The sequence below is a fragment of the Pan troglodytes genome, chromosome 1 (assembly GCF_028858775.2).
Source record: "Pan troglodytes isolate AG18354 chromosome 1, NHGRI_mPanTro3-v2.0_pri, whole genome shotgun sequence".
NCBI classification, from domain to species: Eukaryota; Metazoa; Chordata; class Mammalia; order Primates; family Hominidae; genus Pan; species Pan troglodytes.
The window spans coordinates 212,451,295-212,475,621 of NC_072398.2; the positions used below are offsets into that span (position 1 = coordinate 212,451,295).

At 51.5% G+C, this 24,327-nt stretch overlaps 1 protein-coding gene across 6 annotated transcripts in view; it reads right to left on the minus strand.

The window, feature by feature from the left end:
• Positions 1 to 294: 294 nt before the first annotated feature.
• PAX7 (paired box 7) overlaps positions 295 to 24,327 on the minus strand; it is a 118,041-nt gene continuing 94,008 nt past the window's right edge. For 4 of the 6 annotated variants that reach the window (XM_009449468.5, XM_001157066.6, XM_054679950.1 and 1 more), the window contains exons 8-9: positions 13,301 to 13,547; positions 295 to 4,360 (exon numbers count right to left, since the gene is read on the minus strand). In XM_009449468.5, coding sequence (XP_009447743.1) covers positions 4,245 to 4,360; positions 13,301 to 13,547 — 363 coding nt within the window. In that variant the 3' untranslated portion in view covers positions 295 to 4,244. Of the gene's footprint in view, positions 4,361 to 12,612; positions 13,548 to 24,327 lie in introns of those variants that run through there. The other 2 variants (XM_009449449.5, XM_513156.6) reach the window with 2 other exon arrangements.

A 24,327-nucleotide genomic window follows, 5' to 3' on the forward strand; every position in this document is an offset into this window, starting at 1 on the left:
TAGCAGCAGGAAAAGTTTGCTCTGGTGAAGAGAACTAAAGTTTCACCTTATTCTTTGACACTGTGCTGTTTCTATGAGCTCAGAGCGAGGCTTAAAGTAACAACATCCATTGAACAAATATTGATTAGGCATTCACTAGAAACCTCGCAGCTGCTTGGCACTAGAGGACCCAGTGGGGAGCAAGAGAAACACAGTTTCTACCCTGATCCTCTAAATTAGGTCCAAAGGCTTCTTGGACACCCCTCAGAGTCCCTTTTGGAGCAGCTGCATAATGACAATCAATTGAGTACACGAAACCTTCAAAATGCTTTTAATTTCTTTTAATGTATAACAGTTACGCCTGAGTTACAGAGGAAGCGCTTACAAGCAGCAGGTAGTTAAAGCAAATACCAGTTTCTCTTTCTAGTCTACTACTCCATATAGCTGAATAAATTATGGTGCGATTATATTTAAACACACACCTCACGCCCACACACCCACGCACACACCCCACTCACACCCTCACGTACACCCACTCACTTCCGCATGGGGGAAAGTGGCTGTGAGTCAAACACAGAAGCAACAAAGTTGCAGTTACTAGGAAGAAGGAATGATCTAGAGTACTATGTAAATATTTCCCAGGTCAGGGAATTGGCCACGTCAGAGCTGACTTGAAGAAGCATCAAATACACAGAAGTCTCAGAGCGTTTCAAGTTGGCGGCTAGAGAACCCCCATTTGGTCTTGGTTTTGGTGCCTCTGCAGGAGGGGAGGAGAGAAGACCTGTGTACCCCCAAAAAGTGTCCAATAGTGCGAGACACATTCGGGAGCTTGATGAGAAGAACATCAGCCTGAGAGAGGTCCCAGAGAACATCTTTTTAGTTGGGTGATGGAGTGTCACTGAGGCCCAGGATCCAAAATCTTGGATGCTTCACCAACTCCATCTTAAAACACTGGATTCTGGCAGAGTGGTCAAACTCTGGGACCTGTCCTGTTCTCAAGCCAGAGTCAGATTTCAATCTGACTCTTCGTTTTCCTTCTGGGCAAACCTCTCTCTCCATTCTTCTTTTCTTCTCTCTTATCCCCCTAGTTCTCTGTTTGCTCTGCCCTTTGATGTTCCTCTGGCAAATGAACAACAAAGCTAAATCAAGTATAAAATGGAAGTATAAAAGCATAGCTTGGTTCTTACACATCACTTCTTTTTTTCTTTATATAGCAAGAGAGAAATACCAAATGAAAAAAATAAAGGAACAAGATTGAAAGAACCCACTAGAGCCTGGAATGCATAATTTGAAACACACAATATGAAGATATATCCCTACAGATGGTCTCTGGCACTAGCACGACACACACTGTGGGGGATTTCTTTCCTTTTTTAGTATATATATATATTTATAAAAAGTCAACTTTCTATAAACGAACAGCACATCACCACGTTTCCAACTATTGTACAATGAACTCAGAAGAGAGCCCTCCTTAGAGAGGACCAACGGCGACTTGTGATAAGTTGGAGGAAGCAGCTCTTATTTTGCTACAGACTCTATTTACAGGGATGGATGGGGGTTGTTTCTGGGATGGCCTGGCCACTGGAACCCAGACCTTCTTTCTCAGGCTGTGGTCAGCCCCAAAGAGATGGAGGCCTTGTGTCTCTCATTCAACATCACCTCTCTGGTGATGTTTCGAGTTGCCAACAAAAGGCTGAATTTTATAACCCAAGTTGGCCAGATGCGTTAATATACGGGTTTTAGAGAGAACCTATCAGGGTCAAGGGCCTCTTTCTGAAGGGGGTGGGGCCCGTCAAGGAATAAGTCCCATTTTCTACCAAGATGATGGCTTGGGAGAACTTATGTTCAACGTCATGAGAAATCATTTGGTTTATTCCCAAGCAGGTCTTTGTTCCATTTCACCATCGGGACCAGATATCTGGGATTGGTCCTAGCATTGGAATGTCGCCTCCTGGGGATGGGGCTGGGTGGTTTTGATGTCAGCTGCCTGAGATCCCTGCTCCTGAGTCACAGAGGGTGTCAGGATACTCAGATACTTTCTGAGCCAGGCCTCCAGATGGAAGGATTGGCCATTCAAGGAATGTGGATGACGAGTGTTTGGTCTTCAGGAAGAGTTGCTTTCTGCTGTGATAGCTACAAAAGCAGGGACTGGGTTACCAAGGGACAACAGAGTCTTCTTTTTTGTCCCGAGCTTGAAGAACCAAAGGTCTCCGGCAGTGGACGCTCCAGTTGCAACCTTGGTTGATCTTGATGGATCACATGTGTCTGCTGCTACCAAAGAGTCTGTTTGTCCCCAGTTATTCATAGGTTTCTCTAAACCAGAGATATGAGCCAGCCTGGTCATGGTCCAGAACAGGCTTGATATCGCCAAGTCTGAAGATGAGAAACAGGTAAGCATTTGTCACAGAGGTGATGTCCATGCAGGTGAGTGTCCTAGAATCTTGCCAACCCAGCTTCCCAGGAGGGAGGAACTCAGGTTGACTCCCAGAGCAGCAGCCCTTTCCCTCTAGGAATGTCTTGTTGACTGAGGGCAAGAGGCATGGATTGAGCAAAGAGGTGGCCTCATGAACCCAGATGGGGACAAGCAGTTTGGTCCAATGTTTGTGAATTCAGTGCTGTGTCTCCCATCCCAAGTGCTTTGTACTCAGCAGCACCTGATAAAGGTGATGGAATGTAGATTACAGTGACAGTGATGGTAAAGATGAATATGATTTTGATAAATAGGTAAAGGTGGTAAAAAGTTCCCAGGGAGCAGGAATCGGGGGTTTGAATCATCCTCCCAAGGTCCCAGCTCTTAAGAGCATGGAACTTCAGGAGGCCACTGGTGTGGTCAAGGAAGTTGCCTCTTCCCTCTGCTCTGGAATTGTTGACATCTTCCTCTGCCCAGGGCTGGTAGCTTGAAAACTGGGCACATCTGCCTCAGCTCAGCTGTGCCGGATCAGGAGGCAGGGACCTCTTGGCCAAGATGGAGGCAACATTGAAAGATGCCACTCTGAGCAGGACAGCAATTTGCCCCTAACAACATGCCAGGGGGGATCATCTTGTCTGTGGGGCAAACCATCCCTGCCCAGTCTACAACCCTCCTCCAAAGCTCTGAGGGTAGCTCTCTGCATCCCCAGAAACTGAAAGGGGTTTGGGGAAGATGGAGACCTCTTCCTAGAGGATGGGGCGTGGTAAGGATGGGCTCGGGCCTCTGCGGAAGGCTTTGGGCAAAATCTCAACTCCCTGGGGTGTAGACTTGCAGGCAGAGAGCTGAAGCCTTGGGCAACAAAGGCTTGCCCTCCCACAAACAGAGGGATCTGGTTATGAAAGTGCCTTCTGAGCCCACTTCCTGCTCCTCCACTCATGTATCCTCAAGACTTTATCCCCTCCCCATCTCATCTGATTCAGCTAATGAAGGAAACTGAAAAGTTCTGTGGGCTCCCCAGGCCCCAGATGGAGTGGACATGCTGGGAACTTGGGCTTCAGGATAAGAGCTCTCTGCTTCCAGAAGCCTGAGTTGGGTCCTTGTATCCTCGGCGGGCCCACGGCTGACAAGCCCCACCCCCATGTGCCCCTACCCTCTGGTTAAGCCTCTTCCTGGTCTCCCCAGTCTCCCTGCCTGTGCTAGATTTCCCCATGCACCCAGTAGAGGTGTCTGGGGAGGGTTCTGAAGTCCTTCAAATTCCTGGGTGGGGGTGAGACTGCCCCCCTGCTGACTCCCCTGGGAAGACCCCAGAGCCAGGGTCCCCTCTTTGCTGGAGTCCCAATGTCTAGAGGAGGAAAGGGCTGTGGTTCTGACACTGAGCCAGAGACCCTCCTTGCAGGGCTGGCTCCCAGTACATCCAGCTGAGAGCAGCCCTGAAAGCTTCACCTCTACTTCTAGCTAGGGCCCCCACTGGAGTTGGGTCCAAAGGGCTGCAGGACCTCCTCTCAGGCACCATCCTCCTCTGGGCACCCAAGGTGTTCAAGGTGGGCCCCAATCTCCATGCCTGAGATGGCACAGAGGCCACCATGGGATTTGACAGGGGAGGACCTCAGGCTGACCAGAAACCCTCCTTGGGGAAAGTGGGGAGCAGACTCCAAGGGCATCACTCTGGATCCCTAACCACAGGTGAGTGACAAGCTGGCTGTCTACCTCCAGGGGGCTGGTGATGAGAAGCAGGTGGGCTCCTTTCCTGGCCTCCTAGGACAACAGGGGGGTGAGGCGGCAAGGCTGGGAAGCTCAGGGGTCAGTTAGGGTTGGGCTGGGAATTGGGCTGGGGCAAGTCGCCCCAGGGGCCCTAGTAGGCCTGGCCAGTTTCCACAGGCAGGAGTCCCAGCACAGCAGAGTGCTCCCCGAGCTTCATGCGACGCTGGGTGGAGAGGCTCACATTTTTGGCCAGATAATCAACAGCAGCTGGAAAAAAGAAGAGACTCTCCTAGAAATTGAGGTTCTTTTTGTTTATTCTTCCATTCACTCTATCTACACCCATCCATCCATCCATCCATCCTGTCTATTCATCCATTCTTTCATCCATCCATCATCCTTCCATCCTTATATCCACTCATCTTCTCATCCATCCAGCCATATCCATGCCTCCATGCCTCCATCCACCCATCCATTCTGTCCATCCATCCATCCATTCATTTATCCATTCTCTGTCCATCCATCCATCCATTTATGCATCCATCCATCCATCCATCCTTCTATACATCCATCCTTCTATCCATCCATCCTCTATCCATCCCTCATCCACCCATCCATCATCCATCCATCCATCCATCCATCCATCCATCCTTCCATCTATCCATCTCTTCATGAAGCTCTTTCTCTCACCTCCTCTCCAATCATTCAGCAAATATGTTTAATGCATTTTGTGCCCAGCTCCCTGGTAAGTTCCTAGGGAGGCACAGAAGATTACCCACATTGCTGAGCAAAGAATTAACCACCCCTTAACAAGCCCACTACATATACCTGCTATGGAGAAGGACTTGTGAATCCCTGAGTGCAGGTAATGATGAGGGCAAGGTCTCTCTGCCTTCTCTATCTGTACCCAGCTTACAGATAGATAAGGCAAAGCAAGACCTTTGCTGCGAGGCCAAAGTGGCTGTGGGTGAGCTGAGGGATCCATGCAGAAGGAGCCAGGACACAGATACGCAGGGAGCTGAGACCTACAGCTCTGTCCATCTGGTCACCCAGAGGAGACAGATGAGTGTCTGAGGGTGTGTGTGCCTGAGAGTGGTGCATACTTGTGTGTGTGAACAACTGAAACAAGAATCTCCTTGAATTAGACTGCACATGAATGTCCACAGAAGAGCAACATTTGCACACACACATGCACATATGTGTGTGAGTTGTGTGCACCTTTGTGAATAGATGAACCTTGGGAATGCCAGTGCATGTGCAGGCACTGTGTACAGGTGAGTTCCAACTGAGCCAGGTACCTGCCTCTATATTTGTGTATGTGCAGGGATGACCCTTGACCTGCATGTACATGTGTTCTGTCTTGACTGTACTTATTCTGCCTTTCTGAGGCTACAAAAGAAATCAGCCCTGACCAAATGATTTGGCTGGGGTGTGGCCAAGGCCTCCAGAGGCACAGAGATGCTGCCTCCCAAGCTGGGATCTGTGGCTGTGGCCAGTCCAAACCCCTGGGATTTGTAGGATCCAGAAGCAAGAGGAAGATGGAAAGAACACTGCATTAGCAATTGCAAGGCCTGGTTCAACACTCGTTCTGTCACCTGCTCACAGGGGACGCTGTAGCACTCTACATGCTTCCCCAAGGTTGGAGGTTCCTGCCCAGGGCAGGTGGGTGGAGCCAAAAGGTGATATGCATGGCCTGAGGATGAGGCCAGGGAGGCCAAGTGGACAGTGCCAATCATTGAGCCACGGGAGGCTGTATTGCCTAGTGCTTCAAATGAGGGAGGTTCAAATCCTGCACATGCCAACTTTTAACGTGTGCTCTGGGGCATCCCACCTCATCTATTCAAACCTCAGTTTCCTTGTCTGTAAAATGGGGATCGTAACAGCAGCTATCTGAGGAGCTGTTATGAAGGTTAAAGAAGAAATACGTACAAAGTGGCTAGCTAGTACTATGCCTGGCACAATGTGAGCTTGAGAGATGTTGGTTTGGAAGCAGCAGAAGACTAGGATTGGGATTTAGTAAGTAAACATGGCCTTTGATGGGGGCAGGAGGGGATGAAGCAGCAGATGAGGTGGCTGCAGTCCCAGTTACCTCCTGCTCATGTGGCCCTGGGCACATCACTTGACCTCTCTAGACCTGCTTCCGTGTCTGCAGAATGGGGGAAATAAAGTCCAGCCTCCTCCAGGGCTGCTGCTATCAGGATGAAGTGAGACACTGTTCTTTAAGATGGTGGTTACAGAGCATGAAGGGGCTTGGCCCTCGACAGTCCCAAGGGATGTGCAAATGCCCTGGAATCTCTCTGGAGTGTCTGAACCCTGTGCCCCTCTGCTTACCAGGCTCCAGGGTGGGTGATGAGAGGAAAGTTAAGTCTGCCTAGGGTCTGAGCTGAGCCCCCAGGGACTGCCAGCCTTCCTCTGAAGTCACTTGGCCTCCAGGCTCCCAGTTGGTAGAGCAGAGTTGGTGGCAGTCAGCCTGGCCCTGCCTTGGGTCTGCCCCTTACTCTGCGTGAGGGTAGGGCCATTCCCATCTCTGGCCTTGGGGAGACTCTGTAGCCCTGGCCACACCAACTCTGCTACTGGAAGCCTGCCTTACCCGGGCTCCAGTGTCCATCCCATTAAGAAGCCTCATTCTGCCCGGGCACGGTGGCTCATGCCTGTAATCCCAGCACTTTGGGAGGCCAAGGTGGGTGGATCACGAGGTCAGGAGATTGAGACCATCCTGGCTAACACGGTGAAACCCTGTCTCTACTAAAAATACAAAAATTAGCCGGACGTGGTGGCGCACATCTGTAGTCCCAGCTACTCGGGAGGCTGAGGCAGGAGAATGGCGTGAACCTGGGAGGCGGAGCTTGCAGTGAGCCAAGATCACACCACTGCACTCCAGCCTGGACAACAGGGCAAGACTCCATCTCAAAAAAAAAAAAAAAAAAGAAGAAGCCTCATTCTTAGAGGGACAGTCGGAATAGAAAGAGGAGAAGCCAGGGTTTACAGAGAGCTTGTTCTATCCCAGTCCTGTTCTAAGCATTTTGTGCTCATTTTCCAATTAATTCTTACAACAACTCTATGAGGCTGGTAGTGGTGGTATCCGCATCTTACAGATGATGGAACTGAGGCTCTGAGAGACTGCACCACTTCAAAGATCACACAGTTCATAAGTTGTGGAGCCAGGATTCAAACCCAGGCAGTCTGAGCCTGGATCCCAGCCACCCCTGCAGGCTCCTAGAGAATAATCCTTTGTACATGCAAAACACTTTAGAGGGCACAAGGTGCTCTGCACCCCAAATTCTGCATTGATCCCATGTTCGGCTCCAGGCAATGTAAGCGATCTGTCCAAGGGCACGCCGCTAAAGCAGGTGACACTTTCCCTGAGTCACAGCAGCCGCTGCCTCCCCTCCTTACTTCACACCATGCCAGCCTCTCACGCCAACCTCTTCAGCTATTCCCGTGGGTGGGCTGAGAGCTCTGGCTTTTAAAACAATTGATACATAATATTTGCACATATTTTTGGGGGTACCTCTGATGTTTTGCTACGTGCATAGAATGTGTAATTATCAAGTAAGGCTGTTTAGGGCATCCATCACCTTCAGGATTTATCTTATCTTTTCTTTCTTTCTTTCTTTCTTTCTTTCTTTCTTTCTTTCTTTCTTTCTTTCTTTCTTTTCTTTCTTTCTTTCTTTTTTCTTTTTGAGACGGAGTCTCACTCTGTCTCCCAGGCTGTAGTGCAACAGTGCAATCTTGGCTCATTGCAACCTCCGCCTCCCGAGTTCAAGCAATTCTCCTGCCTCAGTCTCCCAAGTAGCTGGGATTACAGGTGCCCACCAATACACCTGGCTAATTTTTGTATTTTTTAGTAGAGATGGGGTTTCACCATGTTGGCCAGGCTGGTCTCAAACTCCCGACCTCAAGTGATCTGCCCACTTTGGCCTCCCAAAGTGCTGGGATGACAGGTGTGAGCCACCATGCCTGGCCCAGTATTTATCATTTCTATGTGTTTCAAATCCTCTCTTCTAGCTATTTTGAAATATACAATACATTGTTGTTAGCTGTAGTCACCCTATTCTGTTATCAAACACTAGAGCTTATTCCTTCTATCTAACTGTATGTTTGCACCCATTAACCAACCTCTCTTCATCTCCCTCCCTGCTTCCCTGCCTCTAGTAACCATCATTTGACTCTCTACCTCCATGAGATCAACCTTCTTAGCTCCCATATATGAGAACATGTGATGTTTGTCTCTCTGTGCCTGGCTTATGTTACTTAATAAAATGACCTGCAGTTCCATCCATGTTGCTGCGGATGACAGGATTTTATTCTTTTTTATGGCTGAATCGTATTCCACTGGGTAGATACACTATATGTTCTTTATCCATTCATCTGTTGATGAATACTTAGGTTGATTCTACGTCTTGGCTATTGTGAATGGTTTTGCAATAAACATGGGAGTGCAGGCATCCCTTTGATACACTGATTCCTATCCTTTTGATAAACATGGTAGTTCTAGTTTTCACTGGCTTTGAATAATAATCAGAACAACAAGGCGAGCACCCTCATGTGTGGACCACCTACTGTGTGCTGGCAGGCATGACCACATCTATTTCTTTCAACTGCCCCATGCTTTAGGTATCAGCGTTCTCCTTCTATAAATGAGGAAACTGAGGTACGGAGAGGTCGCTGGCCCAGAGTCACATGCAGTGCGTGACATGGAGGAGGAGCCTGTATTGGTCTTGCTTGTGCCTCTGGCCACTCTGCGTGCCTTATCCTTGTCAGCCTCTCCCAGCAACCAGCCCATGGCCCAGCACACAGCAGGAGCTTGCCAGGCCCTGTCTAGGTAGCCAAGGAAACACCAGGAAGCCAAACTTTCCTGATGACCCTGCCAACTTCAAGGGCACCCAACAGGCCGCACAGCCTGCCTCTCCCAGGGGTGGAGCCGAGGGGCCGGCGAGGGCAGGGTTGTGACATCTCTTATTATGGCCTCCGTCAACGGCCCTCCCTGTCCCTCTGTCTCTCCGCATCTCCCCTCTTCTGCCTCGCGCCCGCGCCTGGGCTCTAAATGTCTCAAATTAGATTAATTGGGAGTTGGCAGGAGATGTGGTGGTGATGCCAACCGGTAAACAATCTCAGCCGTCAGCGCCTCGTCAGCCCGCAGCCCCAGAGGAGGACCCTTCTAGACACAAATTCTTATTAGACTTGTCAGATCTATTAAAATTCTTTTCACACTTCTGCGTTCTATCAGCCCCATCATTAGTACAGCCCTGGCCTCTGGGAACACCAGGGCCGTATTAATCTGCCATGTGCCCCATCCCTGGGCCCCTGCCCCCACTCCCCTAGAGACGAGGAAAGACGGACAGGTGGATGGACAATGGCCAGAGCAGGAAAACGAGTGAAGGTGTCCCTGGGAAGATGAGAAGCCCACGGAGAAGAGCAGGAGTACTCTGGGGCCTAAGAGTTTGGCCCATGTGTAGGCTCGTTCCATGCACACCTGAAGGTGGCTCTCCAGGGACCAGGCTGCAGGTGTGGCTGTGTACACATCAGTATGGGCTGCCGGGTGACCTTGCGCAAACAGCCTCTCTGGGATCCCATTTCCTCATCTGTCCAATGGGAATAACCACGTGTACTGCATAGGGTGGCATGAGGATGAAATCCTAGACCCATAGTAGATGCTCAATAAATGGTCGTTCCTCCTTCCTTTACACATGCACATTTTGTATATTTATATCTTAAAGCTGTGTACACACATTAGTGAACACTCACATATAAACCCCTCTCTCTGCGTGTGCATCTGTCCATATGCACATGCATGTGAAGCTGTGGACATGAATCCACGCATGGGTGGGCTCAGGTGTGTATCGTTGCTCAGTGGCCTCCACAAATCTGTGGTTTGAAGTTAGAAGACTTTGGGTCCACCATTGCCATGCTGTGGGATTTTGGAAAAGCTACCTCGCCTCTCTGAGCCTCATTTTTGCACCTGCAACCTGGGGACAAATAACTTAGAGAATGACATGAATGAGGAGCATGCATTTTGCCCAGTGCCCTGTGGGATGAACTTGGGCAGAGGACAGGTGTTAAGGGAGGACAGATGGACCTGGGCATAGGCGGGCACAGTCCAGGACATGGGACTCTTGCACACACACTGGGGCATCCCAGCCACAGATGGATTAAGTTGCCCAGGGATGTGGGGCAAGTGGTTAGCGGGAACACGATGTGTCTCAGGGCCTCCAAAATGCCAAAGGAGAGGGAGGTGGTGCAATGGAAACACTTTGAGAGGGCTAAGTCTAATTCGTGGCCTCCATTTCACAGATGGGAAGACTGAGGCTCAGAGAGGCAAGTGTGTGGCTGCCTGCACTAACTGGGGGCAGAGGAGGGGGCTTTTCCTCCAGCCCTTCCCTCCCAGCTTGGGCCCAGAGTCTCTGTGGGGTGAGTTGGGGTCTGTGCTGGGCTCCCTTTGGGGTGGGCTGGAGAATGTGGCCAAGAGATGCTCTGAGCTATTCTTGGAGAAGCCAGGGCAGCAGGGGTGGAGCTGGAAGGGGAGTGACAGGAGGAGAAGGGAGTGGAAGGAGAGGATGGAAAAGAGAAGAATGGAGTGGGGGGTGGTGGGGGAGGAGGAAGCTGCTCTGGCTGGCTTTGTCCAAGCAAGAGGAGAACAAACCCTCCTTTCTCACCTCCTAGGCCCCTTCCCTTTTGATCCCCTCCCCTGCTGCCCCCATGCTGACTTTGGGGTTAATTTTATTTCCGAATTCAGCAGGCGCCCCTGGAGCAGGGCACCGAGCTTGGGTGTGACTAACGCCTGCCCCAGGCCGGGGCTGCTGCTGCCGCTGAGGTCACTCTAAAATATTTATCAAGAGCATGTGTGTCCTGCTCCATGCCCAGGAACACGGGCTGGGTCGGGAGGTCACCCTGGGACCCTCTGGAAATTCTCCCATGCACATGCGTGCACCCTTCTCTCAAATATACATGCAGACCCCCATGTACACATTCACACACACACACACAGTTATACACACAGACACAGTGTATGTCTACACCCAGATGTACATCCATACACATGTACACACAGCCACACCTATGACATACCCAAACATACACTCACCCCTATTTACACACTGCACACAGAATATGTGTCCACACACAGGTACTTCCAAACACACAATCACAGACACACTCAAGCATGCGTGCATGCCTCAATGCATGGCTATACACATGTACATACAGTCACACGTTTGCACACTCATATACATCTATACACACGCATACATATTCATTATACCTATCTACATATTGACATATGCATACCTATGCCAAACATGGAGGCACACATAAAGACACGCTCAACCATATGTACAGACTTGAATGCACATTTAAACATGTTTAAGCAGATACATATACTTACATATATGTGTGCACGTGTGTTCACACACACAGATGTGCACATCATGTATGCACAATATGCTCATTTATGTGCACGCATGTGAAGTCATATACACATATGCTCACATGTGCCCACTGACACATACATGTATTCGCGCATATGCAAAGATGCATGCAATAACACATGGGTGCTGAAATACTCAGAAGCATCACATGCACACACACACATGAATTGTAACATGTCCCAACATACGTACTCACAAACACCCATACACATATGCAAACATGTACATGCACAGGAAGGGTTGTGAACACAGCTGGGAGGTGGAGGCCGACATAGCTGGCCCTCATTTGGCAGTGGAGGCCAACGACACATGAAGAGGAGTGGGTATGGGGGGGTGGGCAGGAAGCAGAGGTCAGAAAGGCTGGCCCAGGGCTGGGCTGGGGGAGAGGACACCCTCAGGGATGGGGGCCTCACCCTCTTGCCACACGCCCTTCTGATTAGTTTGACACCAGCAGGTGAGGCCTTTGCAGGGCGGTGGGGCAGGAAAGTGACCCATGACCTCTGGATCCCTGTCCCATCTGGACCTGCCCTGCTGCTGGCCTTGCCAGGCTGTGGAGGCTGTGTCCAGGCCTGCGTTTTCCAGCCTTTGGTGTGAGGATCCACGGTCCCTGCCTCAAGGCAAGGCACAAAGGGGATAGCAGCTGGGATGGGTGCATGAGACCATTGCAGAGTTTGGAGTGGAGGAGAGAGCTGGAAACACAGCTTTCCCATGCCCTGCGGCAGAAGGGGCAGGGTCTCCCACTGAGCTGTCCAGCACGGTGGCCACCAGCAGCACATGGCTACTGAGCACTTGAACTGTGGCTAGTGCGACTGGGAAACAGAATTTCAAATGCCGATTTCACTTGAACTAATTTAAAGTCAAAAACCAATCTTCAATTGGGTTATTTAGTAGTTGGAAAACTTACAATTTGGAACACTTTGGGTGTGTAAGTATATTTTCTCAATTGCAAACTATATGAAATTTAAATACAGATCAAGTATTTCTGTTGAAAACTCAGTGTCCGAATTAAAATGGGCTGTAAGTGTAAAACACACACATGATGTCAAAGACATAGCATAAAGAAGAGAATGTAAAATATCTCAATAATTATATATGAATTGCATTTTGAAATGATAATCTTTTGGATGTACTGGGTTAAATAAAATGTTAGTAAAAATAATTTCATTGTTTCTTCTCCTTGATTTTTTTTTTTTTTTCGAGACAGAGTCTTGCTCTGTCACACAGGCTGGAGTACAGTGGTGTGATCTCGGCTTACTGCAACCTCCGCTTCCCGGGTTCAAGTGATTCTTGTGCCTCACCTACTTGAGTAGCTGGGATTACAGGTGCGCGCCACCATGCCTGGCTAATTTTTGTATTTTTAGTAGAGACAGAGTTTCACCATGTTGACCAGGCTGGTCTTGAACTCCTGGGCTCAAGTGATTCGTTTGCCTCAGCCTTCCAAAGTGCTGGGATTACAGGCATGAGCCACCACGCCTGGCCTGTTTCTTCTTATGTTTTAAAATGTGGCCACTAGAAATGTTAAGTGATATTTGTGTTGTGTATTATATTTCTATTGGAGCCATAGTACGGAAGCAGAGGCTTAGCCAGGAGATGTCCTGGGTTTTGCCCAACTCAGTGTCATTTTAGGTGAACTGTTCCGTCTGGCTGGACTTCAATTTTTCCATCTGTAAAATGGACATTCCCCACCCTGACACCACCTTGTAGCTCTCCATAAACAAGCAGGAGGCCCTGGGGGTGGGAGAAGGAATGGGGACGGGGGACGCCCAGGGCACCAGGCACTCACTCTGGCCGTACTGGCCGTACTGATAGCCGGCCACGGGGTCCACGCTGTAGCCGGTGGTGCTGTAGGTGGGTGGGCAGTAGGCCTGGGAGGTAGGCAGGCTGTCTCCTGGCTTGATGGAGTCGGCCCGCTGGCTGCAGCTGGCTGAGATGGAGGTGGCCGAGTCCAGGCCGCCATGCAGCGGGGAGATGGAGAAGTCAGCCTGTGGCTGCGGGGGCACCGCGCTGGGGTTGCCCAAGATGCTCATCACCTGTGGGGAAAAGGCCATTAGTGCCAGGCTCACTGGACAGACCCCAGAGACACGAGCACAGTGGGCACAATGCCAGGCTGGCCCTGGAACGCTCTTTGCCAGAGTTGTTCCCTTGAAGTCTCTGTAGCTTCGAGGTCTTCAGTTTACCTGATTTGCGTGCCCTCATGCATGGGATGGCTGCTGGTCTTCGGTGTTTCTCTTGAAGGAGGGTCCTGACCCAGGGATCCTCCTTCCACTGAGAACTCAGCAGGGCCTTACTCGCCTCTCTAGCTCCAGGGTCTGGCTCTAAGGGTCACTCTGGGCCTGTCTATTGAATGAATAAATGCATGAATGAATGCATGAATGAACGAACTGGCTAATGAGGCCTCTCCCATCAGTCAGGGAGTTCTCCAAGCTCAGAGAACTGTGCCTCCCCCATCAGACTGGGATGGCCCCATCTTCTAACACAAACATTACAGCAGGACTCTTGATCTGTCTGCTGTCACTGTGTGTGGCTTGCTCTGCCTGCCACTCCTCCGGACTCTGAGGTTCCTGCCCCTTCGACACTGAAGCCCACAGCCAATGCTTTCAAAGAGCCTCTCAGGCCCCTTCCTTTGATTCTACCAGCTCCTGAGGTCTGTGAGCATCCCCTCTCTGCCTGGCCAGGTTCCGCAAATAGGAACTCACTGTCAGTGCTGGCAACACAGACTACCAGGGGAGGCTTGTCTCTAGAAGCTCAGCTTAGGGGACCTGGATGGAGGTCCAGGTGTTCACTTACTGGGATGTTCACTTGTTTACTCCACAAACAGGCATGGATGGTGACTCTGGCCCCAGGCTGAGAGCTGAAGGCTCTGAGACTTCAGAGGAGAAAGAGCCATGGTCCCTGCCCTCGGTCGGGGGAGAGGAGGAGGAAGGGTCTGGGTCGGGTGAGGGAAGCTACTAGCAAAGATCATAGAGACATGGAGTAGTGATACAGGCATCTTATCCATCAAAGGACACAGAGGAGGGCACCCAGTCATCCCTGGCAGTCTGGGAAATCTAGGGGAGGTGGAACCTGCTGTCTAGCTCTCCAGGAAAGAGGACGGGGAGAAGCAGTGCTTTCCTGGGGTGGGACTGGGAGTGGTGCAGCAGGAGCTCCTGGAGAGTGGGAGGGCACAGTGTCCCAGTCAGTTCAGAGCAGAGCAGGGGAGAGGGCAGGAGAGAGAGGGCACAGTGTCCCAGTGAGTTCAGGGGAGGGCAGGGGAGAGGGTAGGAGGGAGAGGCAGGCCCTCGTGAACCTAACCTGCAGGGCCCAGGCCCCTGATGACCTCCTGGTGACGCCGCCCTTTATGGGAGGAAGACCCTGAGTATGAGGTGGGGACGGCTTTGCTGATAATCTGCCCAGCACCGAGATGGAGAACCACGTGGCAATCCCTGCTGGGCACACGATTGAGTTCCCTGACTCCCCCTACAGGGTAAGAAAGCAGGCTGCGGGCATTCGAGCAGTGATCGTTTTGCCGACTAGACACCTTCTGAAGATTTTTACCTTTGCCTTTATTATTGGCTTGTGCCACAGGCATTGAGGCCTGGCCACAGTCGAGGGCACTGACGGATTCCTCGGGCTAGGGATAGACAGCGAGCTCCTCCGTTTACCAGCTGTGTAACCTCGGGAGTATCCCTGAGCAGTTAACTCATTTGACTTTCCCAACCCAAAAGCCCACAGAGATTTGTGGGGCAAAGCTAGGATGCCCATTTCCCAGATGAAAAACTGAGGCCTGCAAAGGGGCCGTGGCTTCCCTAGATCTCACAGCAGGCCCAGGGCTCAGTTCGCCTGACCCTGGCTCACCTGCAAAATGTCAAGTTCAACTCTCAAGAATGAATGAGGTTGAGGCATCTGATCACTTTAGAGGGTCTCACTCCAACGACCAGCAGTAGTTTGTTTCCTGGGCAGCTAATGTGGGGTGAGTGGGGTGGGGTCTCTTGCTCTGGGGGAAGCTTAGGTCCTCTGGAATGTCTTGAGCAGAGCCTCTGCCTGGTTCTTTCCCCCATGCCCTCAGCCCTGGGGGTCTCCCCTCCTCCACCTTTTCCCTCTGTCACTCTCACCCCAGAACCAGAGCTCAGAGCTCAGACCAGCTGAGACTGTCAACTGGCTAGTCTTCATCTCCACACAGCTGGGGAGATTTGGGTGGGACATAGGGGTGTGTCAACCTCATCAAGATGGCAAAGACACACTGGAATGGGTTTGCAAGAAGGAGAGAGAAAGTCTGCCTGGGAGGCAGGAGGCTGGGCTGGGGAGGGTCTAGAGTCCTTTGGACACTAGCACTACTTTAGGGAGCTGAGGTCTCCCTAACTCGCTCTGTGTTGAATGTGCTTCTGAGGTCTTTGTTGTGGTCGGGTCAACAGTAGGGTGCTGGGGTAGTGGTATGTGAGGGTGTCTGACACTGTGGGACTGTGTTTGTTGCTTTCTGTCTGTCAAGATGGGATCTCCTTAGCTTGAAGAATGTGCTAGGGGCTTGGGGAGGAGAGCAAGGTCCCAGGGCGGACTCAGGAATCTGAGTCCACCCTGGGGTTCTCAGTCTAGACCTTTTCCCACCCATCTCCTTTCTCACCCAACACAAACACGGACCCTGCTCCCTGCTCAAAGGAGGCCTGGATTCCAAGAATAGACTTAGAGGCTCAGAAAAAACACACAGGCTCCAGATCCCTTCTTTCAGAAGGACAGTTGACGGGGGCTGGGAGACTCCTGGGAGGGTTTGTCAGCTCCCGTGAGACTCCAGTTTGATCCTTCCCTCCTGCCCATCCCCAGGATGCCAAGCCCGGATGGGATGATGGGAGGGGAGGAGTCGGGGGATGGTTAGGAAGAGGACGAGGATGTTTTGAGACAGGCTGAGAGCTATGTGTAGTCCCACTACTCATCCTCTAAGACAGAGACCTGCACAGAACTGCTGCCCAATCTGACAGTATCACTCAAGAATTATGAATGGCTCCCCATTATCTCTCAGCAAAAGCTCCTAGTGAGCAGACCTCTAGCTGCCTGTCCCAACTCCTTTCACGCCTTTCTACCCTGCACTTTACCTCCCAGCTATCCCAAACAATGTGGTATTTCTTGGAGATATCCTTCATTCATTCATGTATTCATCCAACAAGCATTTCATAGGGTGCTACTATGTGCCAGTCTGGAGCTAGGGCTGGACTATGAGCTCTTTGAGAGCAGGATGGAACTGCATTTTGTCCATCTCTGTAGCCCCAGTGCCTACGTGGTACTTGCTACATATTCTGAGCTCAGAAAACCTCTGCTGAATTCATGCGTATTCCTTTAACAAACATTTACTGAGCACCTATTTTATGCCAGACACTAAGCCAGGCACTGGGGACACAGCCATGAAAAATGCCAATCCCATGTCCTCCTGGAGCTGTCGGCCTAAGGAACGAAGCTGACAATAAACAAGTGAACAAATAATATAATTTCTGATACTGATAAATGCTACGGAGGAAAAATAAGGGGCTATGTGGGGCAGTCAGGCAAGACCTCCCCAAAGATGTGATATCCAGCAAGACCAGAAAGAACAGCCCTGAGAAGACGAGGCAGGGGAGCTTTCCAGGCAGAGAAGTCAGCAAGTGCAAAGGCCCTGAGGTCCCTGGGGCTGTGGGGGCTGAATCACGAGATACACTCAGCAGGTTTAGGAAATAGCAAGAAGGTGAAGGTGGAGAGTAAAAATTCCAGGAGCTGCGAGGGCTTTTGCAGTCCTTTCTCAGAAGGGGCTTGGGTGGTGCCTGGTGGCTCAGGAGGCCTTGGACCCTGGGCTGTGAACTGACAGCTCAGAAACAGCTTGGGTCCAGGGAGCTTTTCCCGTAATGGGATTTGCTCAATGGGATTTGCCCTGGAACATCAAATCAAATCCACATCTGGGGAAGGTGTGAATGGAGGATGTGCTGCCACTGCTTACTCTCTCCCAGAGCCCCTGGGGGTCTGTGGATCAAAGGGCTTCCATTTCATCCAACCCCCTGTCTCCAGGCAGGGCAGCGTCTAAGCTAATGGGACAGGACCCAACTGGAGAGCGGCAGGAGGGGAGAACACTCACTGATGAAGACCACAAGGCCTGAGTCATATATTGGCCAGTTCATGGACTCCTCAGCAGATGGGGTATCATTACTCCCATTATGCAGATGGGGAAATTGAGACACGAGGAAGCAAAAGGGCTCACCCACAACCACACAGCTGGTAAGTGGCAGAGCTGGGATTTGCACCCAGGTCTCCCGGGTCCCTAGCTGTGCTCTTTCCCTGCCACCAGCTGTGCTGGAGAGCACACAGGGAGAGGTTTGGCAACCTCACTGCACAGAGCCCTATGGGCCTAAATGCCCCTCGCTGGCCTCTGGCTTCCCGGGGACCTTTAGGGCTCCCTCTTGGCCTGCAGAAGCAGGAAGCATTGGCCCACAGTTAGGAATTCAGCTGAGGTCCGGAGCCTGCAAACTTTTCAACTTGAGGAAGTTCAGGTCTGATGCAGTAATCCGCCCCTCTCAAGAATGCTAAGGCCTCTCCCCGGGTAGGTTTTACTTTTTTCCTGGTGACCTTGCTTTCACTAATGTATTACTTCTTGGTACGTTACCGTTACTAACTCAAAATCAATACCGACCTCCACATCTGTAAGGTTTTATCTGAAGGCAAATCTCAGGGCTGTCCGTCAGGCTGACAGACAGCCGTCCCTTCCTCTCCCTTCCTCCTCCATTTCCCCCCACCCGCCACAGCCCCTACCCCACCCCCAACCCCTTCCTCTCCCTCTACTCCAAATCAGTCCCAGCCTCGACCAGACTAAATCAATAAGAGGCCAGCCTCACCCTCCCTTCCGCCTGCTGGGGAGAGGCTTGCTGGTTTGGGGGTGGGGGCCCCCCTTCCACAGTCTCTGCTCACCGCCCCCTCCCCTGGGACATGCCGGCGCGCTCCCCTACTTTAAAAGAAGGGGATGGGAAAAATGTAATTAATTCCCTCCGTTCCTGAGCTGGCCCCGAGGGCCTGGGACTGAGGAGGCTGAGCTGCGAGATCTGCACCCTCTGTGATAACCGAACGTGGCTTTGGGAGTGTGGCTGCAATTAGAAGGGGCGATCGCCATCATTGGGGCTCTGTGGCAGGGTTTGTGGTGGGTGGGTGGGGGCCGCAGCAGGGTGCAGAGGAAGAGGGAGGCACAGGGCCTAGAGACTGAAGGTCAGGATAGGGGTGGGGGTCAGGAATCAGGTCAAGGCTGCAGGGACCATCGGCAGGTCACAGAGCCCCACCGCTGCACTGCCTGAGAGGGACCCTGAGGCTCTAAGAGGGACAACAGTTTCCCCGAGGGCACTGGGCCTGGACCAGTCAGTGCTCAGAAGGGCTTTCCTGCAGCATGGGGGCCAGAATATCTGCCCTGACTAACTACGACTCTGAGCAATTTCTTTAACCTTCTGTGCCTCGGTTTTCTCATCTATAAAATGGGTATGATGATAATTGTAGCTACCTAGAGAGTTATTGTAAGGATTAAGTGAGTAAATGTACACTGGATATGCCATGCCTGGTGCATTGTTAGTTCCCAGTAAATATCAGCTGTCCCTCTCCCCTTCCTTTTTCACCTCCCTGACACCTCTTCTGCCTGGATTAGAAGGGAAGAGGCAGGTGGCTCAGGGACCTTGCCTGAGATGGAAATGAGCACTTGGAAGCAGACTCTGGGAACAGCTCTCAGTCAGGGGCTGTGCAGTTTTTCATGTTTTTCTCCCATGGGGGCCAACACCCAGTGGGTTCTTTCTGAATGAAGCATTGCTCTGCCCCCTTAGAACTGTTCTGTCCCCACGCAGAAGCTGGGGCCTGCACACTGGAAAGGGAGCAGGAGTGTGAGGCTTTGACAAGTTGCACCCCACTCTGGCCTGAGTGTGCTCCCCTATAGGAAGAAGGAACCATCAAAGTACAAATCCTTGGAGTCTCCCAGTCTCAGCTGAGCAAGGCCTGGAATCCACACAACTCCACAACACACACACTGCACAGGGCAGCCCACACCACACTCTGCAGGACACATACCTGAATCCAGGACGATGAGTCCATTGAAAATGTCTCTGGTCCCAATCGCCAAACAGCCTTTCATCAGAGCCCCAGTTAACGGGCAGGATAGTTTTTCCCATTTGCACTCCCACTTTCCTAAACTCATCCAATACACTTACACATGCACACACTTGCATGTAAATACACCCAAATATGCACATGAAACTTGGGAGGCAACTTGGAGTTTGCTGCATGTTCACAGATGGGGAAACTGAGGCTCAAAGAGGGAGAGTGACTTGGCACCCCAGGGATTACTGCCACTCCCTCCTGCCCCCTGTCTTGGGTGTGGTTCCAAAAGGATCTGCTGGCTTGACACACAGAGCACTTTCATCTCCAAGCCTCAGGTCCACCTCCAGCCCTGGCTCACCGTTTTGACTTCCCCAAGAGGTGAGAAGAGGAGATATTTTCAGAGCCCTCTGTTCCCGTTGTCAGAACACAGCTTGCCAGGAATAGAATGCTTTGTCTGAATTGCACGAAAGTGTCCCTATGGACCAAGAACTGTCCCCAGGCTGGGAGATGACCTGTGGCAGCCCAGCTCACAACTTGCCTTGGTTCCTAAGGGTCTGGGGCCTGGAATCTACCTCTGCCTCCAGGCAGATCCTGTCAGAGCAGGCTGAGGACTGGGCAAGAGAGATGGGCCTCTCCCCTGGGTCTGTCTGCTCCATCACTGGTTCTCCGTCTTGACTGTCCACTGGAATCACTTGGGGGTCTGGGGGTCAGGAGTTTTTTGTTTTTTTTTTTTGAGACGGAGTTTCACTCTTGTTGCCCAGGCTGGAGTGCAATGGTGTGATCTCGGCTCACCGCAACCTCTGCCTCCCAGGTTCAAGCGATTCTCCTGGCTCAGCCTCCTGAGTAGCTGGGATTACAGGCATGCACCACCAAGCCCGGCTAATTTTTTTTTTTTTTTTTTTTTTTTTTTTTTTTTTAGTAGAATGGGGTTTCTCTATGTTGGTCACGCTGGTCTCGAACTCCTGACCTCAGGTGATCTGGCTGCCTTGGCCTCCCAAAGTGCTGGGACTACAGGCGTGAGCCACCACGCCCGGTCAGGTCAGGAGTTTTTAAAGCTCCCGGGTGATTCTAATGAGCAGCCAAGTTTGACGGCCACTAGTCTCAAGACATCACTGTGAATTGCTACACACACGTAATACCATGACACACCCATACTCATACAGGCGAAGATATGGGATGCACACAAAAAACACCCAGACACCGATGCAGGAAGACACACACATTACAGACACACCAACACACGCCTAGACACCCATGCGGGAAGACACACACATTACAGACGCGCTATCACACACCCAGACACCCGTGCAGGAAGACACACACATTACAGACGCACCAACACACACCCAGACACCCATACAGGAAGACACACACATTACAGATGCACCAACACACACCCAGACACCCGTGCAGGAAGACACACACATTACAGACACGCCAACACGAACAGACAGAGAACGACATCCATGAAAACCCGCAGGCACCCATCCCGCTGGCCACAGATCCACCGGCCTCCCCGATGTGCACACACAGAGGTACACAGACCCTCACGCACCCACACACTGCCACCCCACAACTCTGCCTTCGTCAGTTCACTCACGCAAACCTGTGCGCCCTTCACCCTCCTCCAGCCCCCAGGGGACACCCAGACACACCCATGCCCCTACTGGCGGCTGCCTGTTCCCAGCTACACACTGGGATTAGTGCAAGCCAGAAATTACCCACCCAGGCAGCTGCCCACCCTCACCCCCTCTTCCTCTCAATACTCCACTAAGAGGATCTGGATCCTCCCCCTCCGTCCCCCCTGTGGACAGCGGTAATAGGCTTCGGGTGCTGACTTGGAGCTTCCAAACAAGATTTCCTGCAGGTCTCCCTGTCCCCCACTTCAGTTTCCATCTCTGCTTATGGCCTCCACACCCAACCCCCTCCACTACCAATATCCCACACCGAAGCCCTGCACCTGCCGTGTGGGCAAGAAGGTTCCCTTCCCTCTCCCGACCCAGCCCCCTGACTCCTGGTTCCCTCTCATTTGTCACCCTCGAAGCCCTCCATGAACGCTTTTCTAAGCCTGGCTGATGGCATTCTCTTGCACAAGCACAGCACTTTACAGTTTGTGAAGTATTTCCCTTTAAGCCTCATCATGACTCTAGGAAGTACTGTTACCCCATTTTTCAGATGAGAAAACTGAGGCTTAGCGGCTCACCCAGAATCACCTGGGGGATGAGTGGCAGGATTGGGGCAAGGACCCTTGACTCTCGACTTCTGGTCTGATGCTAGAAGGTGATCGCCTTGTGCCTGGCTGTGGCCTTCATTTACCATAGGTGGCTCAGGGTCATTTATTACCTGAGTGTTAACTCTGTGTGTGTGTGTGTGTGTGTGTGTATGAGAGAGAGAGAGAGAGGATGAGAGAGTGTGTGCATGTGTGAATACTGTGTGTGCGTGAGTACTGTGTGTTCATGCATGCTTGTGCACATGGAAGTACTAGGTGTGTGTGTGTGTTGTATGCATGCTTTTAAGTCCTTGTGTGATGTGTGAGCATTGTGTCTTTGTATGTGCCTGTGTGTTATATGTGCATGGGAGTATTGTATGTGCATGTGTAGAATTTGTGTGTGCATGTGCAAGTATTTGTGTGTATATGTGTGAATTTTTTATGTGTTTCTGTGAGTATTGTGTGTGCATAAGTATTGCATGTGCATGCAGTATCTACTACTGTGTGTGCATGGTGTGTGTGCATGTGAGCACTGCACATGTATAGGGCACAGATCCTGTGTGCCTCAACCCAGAGTACAGGCTGAAGCTCGGGGACCTTGGAAGCTCAGAGGATACGTGGTGAACACCGGGTCATTGACTGCCATCTCTGACCAGGGTGGGGGCTACCCACCCACAACCCTGGTGGGGTCTCTTCTCCTCCCACGTGCAGCTTGATATACAGACTTGGAAAGACTCATGAGGCCGGCTCTGTCTGAGTGAAGAGGAAAGCAGAGGGGATAATTTGTGAAACTGCAGCAGAAGACATCCAGCTGAGACTTTGGTAAGAACCTTCTGGTGTGTGAGGGAGAGACCCTGGGAGGTGCAGCCAAAAGAGGCTGTGAGGTCCCTGTGTTCAAGCCTTACCCCGTGGAAACTCTCAGTCCCACTAAGGCCCAACCCTCTGCCTGGGAACAGACTGAGCCTCACCCTGTTTGTTGTTTTCTTGTGGCCATGACGTGCCTGGATTTGGCCAGGAGCTGCCTGGGGACAGACTTGGCGTCTTATTCCCAGTGCCTGGGACACAGAAGGCACCCAATAAACATTTGCTAAGTGAGGAATTCATGAATGAAGAAATGAATTTATCTTTTTATCCTGAGCACAGGATCTAGCACAGAGTTGGTTGGAGGAAAAGAATAAATTGAGGGGACATATGGCAAACATCCTCCAACCCAATGGGTTTCTAAGCGCCCCCCTCCCCATTCCAGGGCTCCTTGGAGGCTTTTAGTTAAGGACTGTCTAGAGGTGAGGTGGGGGTGGAGGGAGGAACAGAATGGCTTTCCACTCATTGTCCAAGAAGTCAAAGACACACACACACACTCACACTCTTCCAATGTCTGTTTTATAAGATGTCTAGAGGTGAGGTGGGGGCAGAGGGAGGAACAGAATGGCTTTCCACTCATTGTCCAAGAAGTCAAAGACACACACACACACAAACACATGCACACACACGCACACACACACACACACACACTCTTCCAATGTCTGTTTTACAAGATGTCAATCTCCAAATTTCTGGAAACATCTAGAAATATCTGGAAACACCAGATGGAGGCTTTGCCCCTCATCCCAGGGCAGATCCTTGGGTTGGCCTGAGTCTGAAGGTGCCCACGCCAGGATGGGTCCGAGGGCTCAGGGCCCCTGGTGGGTGCTGGTGCTAACAGGGTGTAGTGAGATTCTGAAACCATCTCTGATGGCTCGATAAATGGTGGATGAGGGATTAGAGTGACTCTGCTCGGAGCGGCGAGGCTCGGGGGGAAGGGGCCGATCGCTGGAAAAGATATGACTATTTAAAGATAATGATTGCATAAATTTAATTAGCACACTTTCACGCGGCAAATGGCCGTTTTGTAATTAATGTATCTGGCCTTACTAAGCATGAAAGATCCCATCTCCTCCCCCTCCCTTCCCTGCTCCCCCTCTTCTGCGGCCCTAATGAAAGACAGAGAGCAAGTGACAGAAACAGTTTGTCAGCGGCTCCAGGTGTCAGGGGCCTAATTGGCCAAGCTGAGGGGAGGAGGGGCAGGCAGGAGGAAGGAGAGGGGAGGGAGGAGGGCCTCCTTGACTCTGGTCCCCCGCCCAGGTTGGAAAAGGAGGAGGTCTGGGCTCTCAGGCCCCCCTGGCCTGGCAGAGTTGGCGTGGGGTGGGGGACGGGGGGCGTCTCCACCTCGGTAATTGGTGGAGACGAGGATGTAGATTGGCTGTGGCAGGGACTGAGCGGTGGCAGGGAGGCCTTGTTAGTACCTGGGCAGACAAGCTGGCACATATCGCAACGTGTTAAGGACTCAGGGCCGTGATAGCTCAGGCCCGGCTTGCCCCCTCCCAGGAACAAAATCCCTTCAGTGGAATGAATTAACAAATAAGCCTCAGTTTCCCCATTTGTAAAATGGCCCCTGGTTATAGAGAAGCTCACATGGGCAAAGGATCATAGCCTTAAGCACCTACTATGTGCCCATCACCTACTATGTGCAGGCGGACTGCCAGCCCCTCCTCCCCACAGCAGGT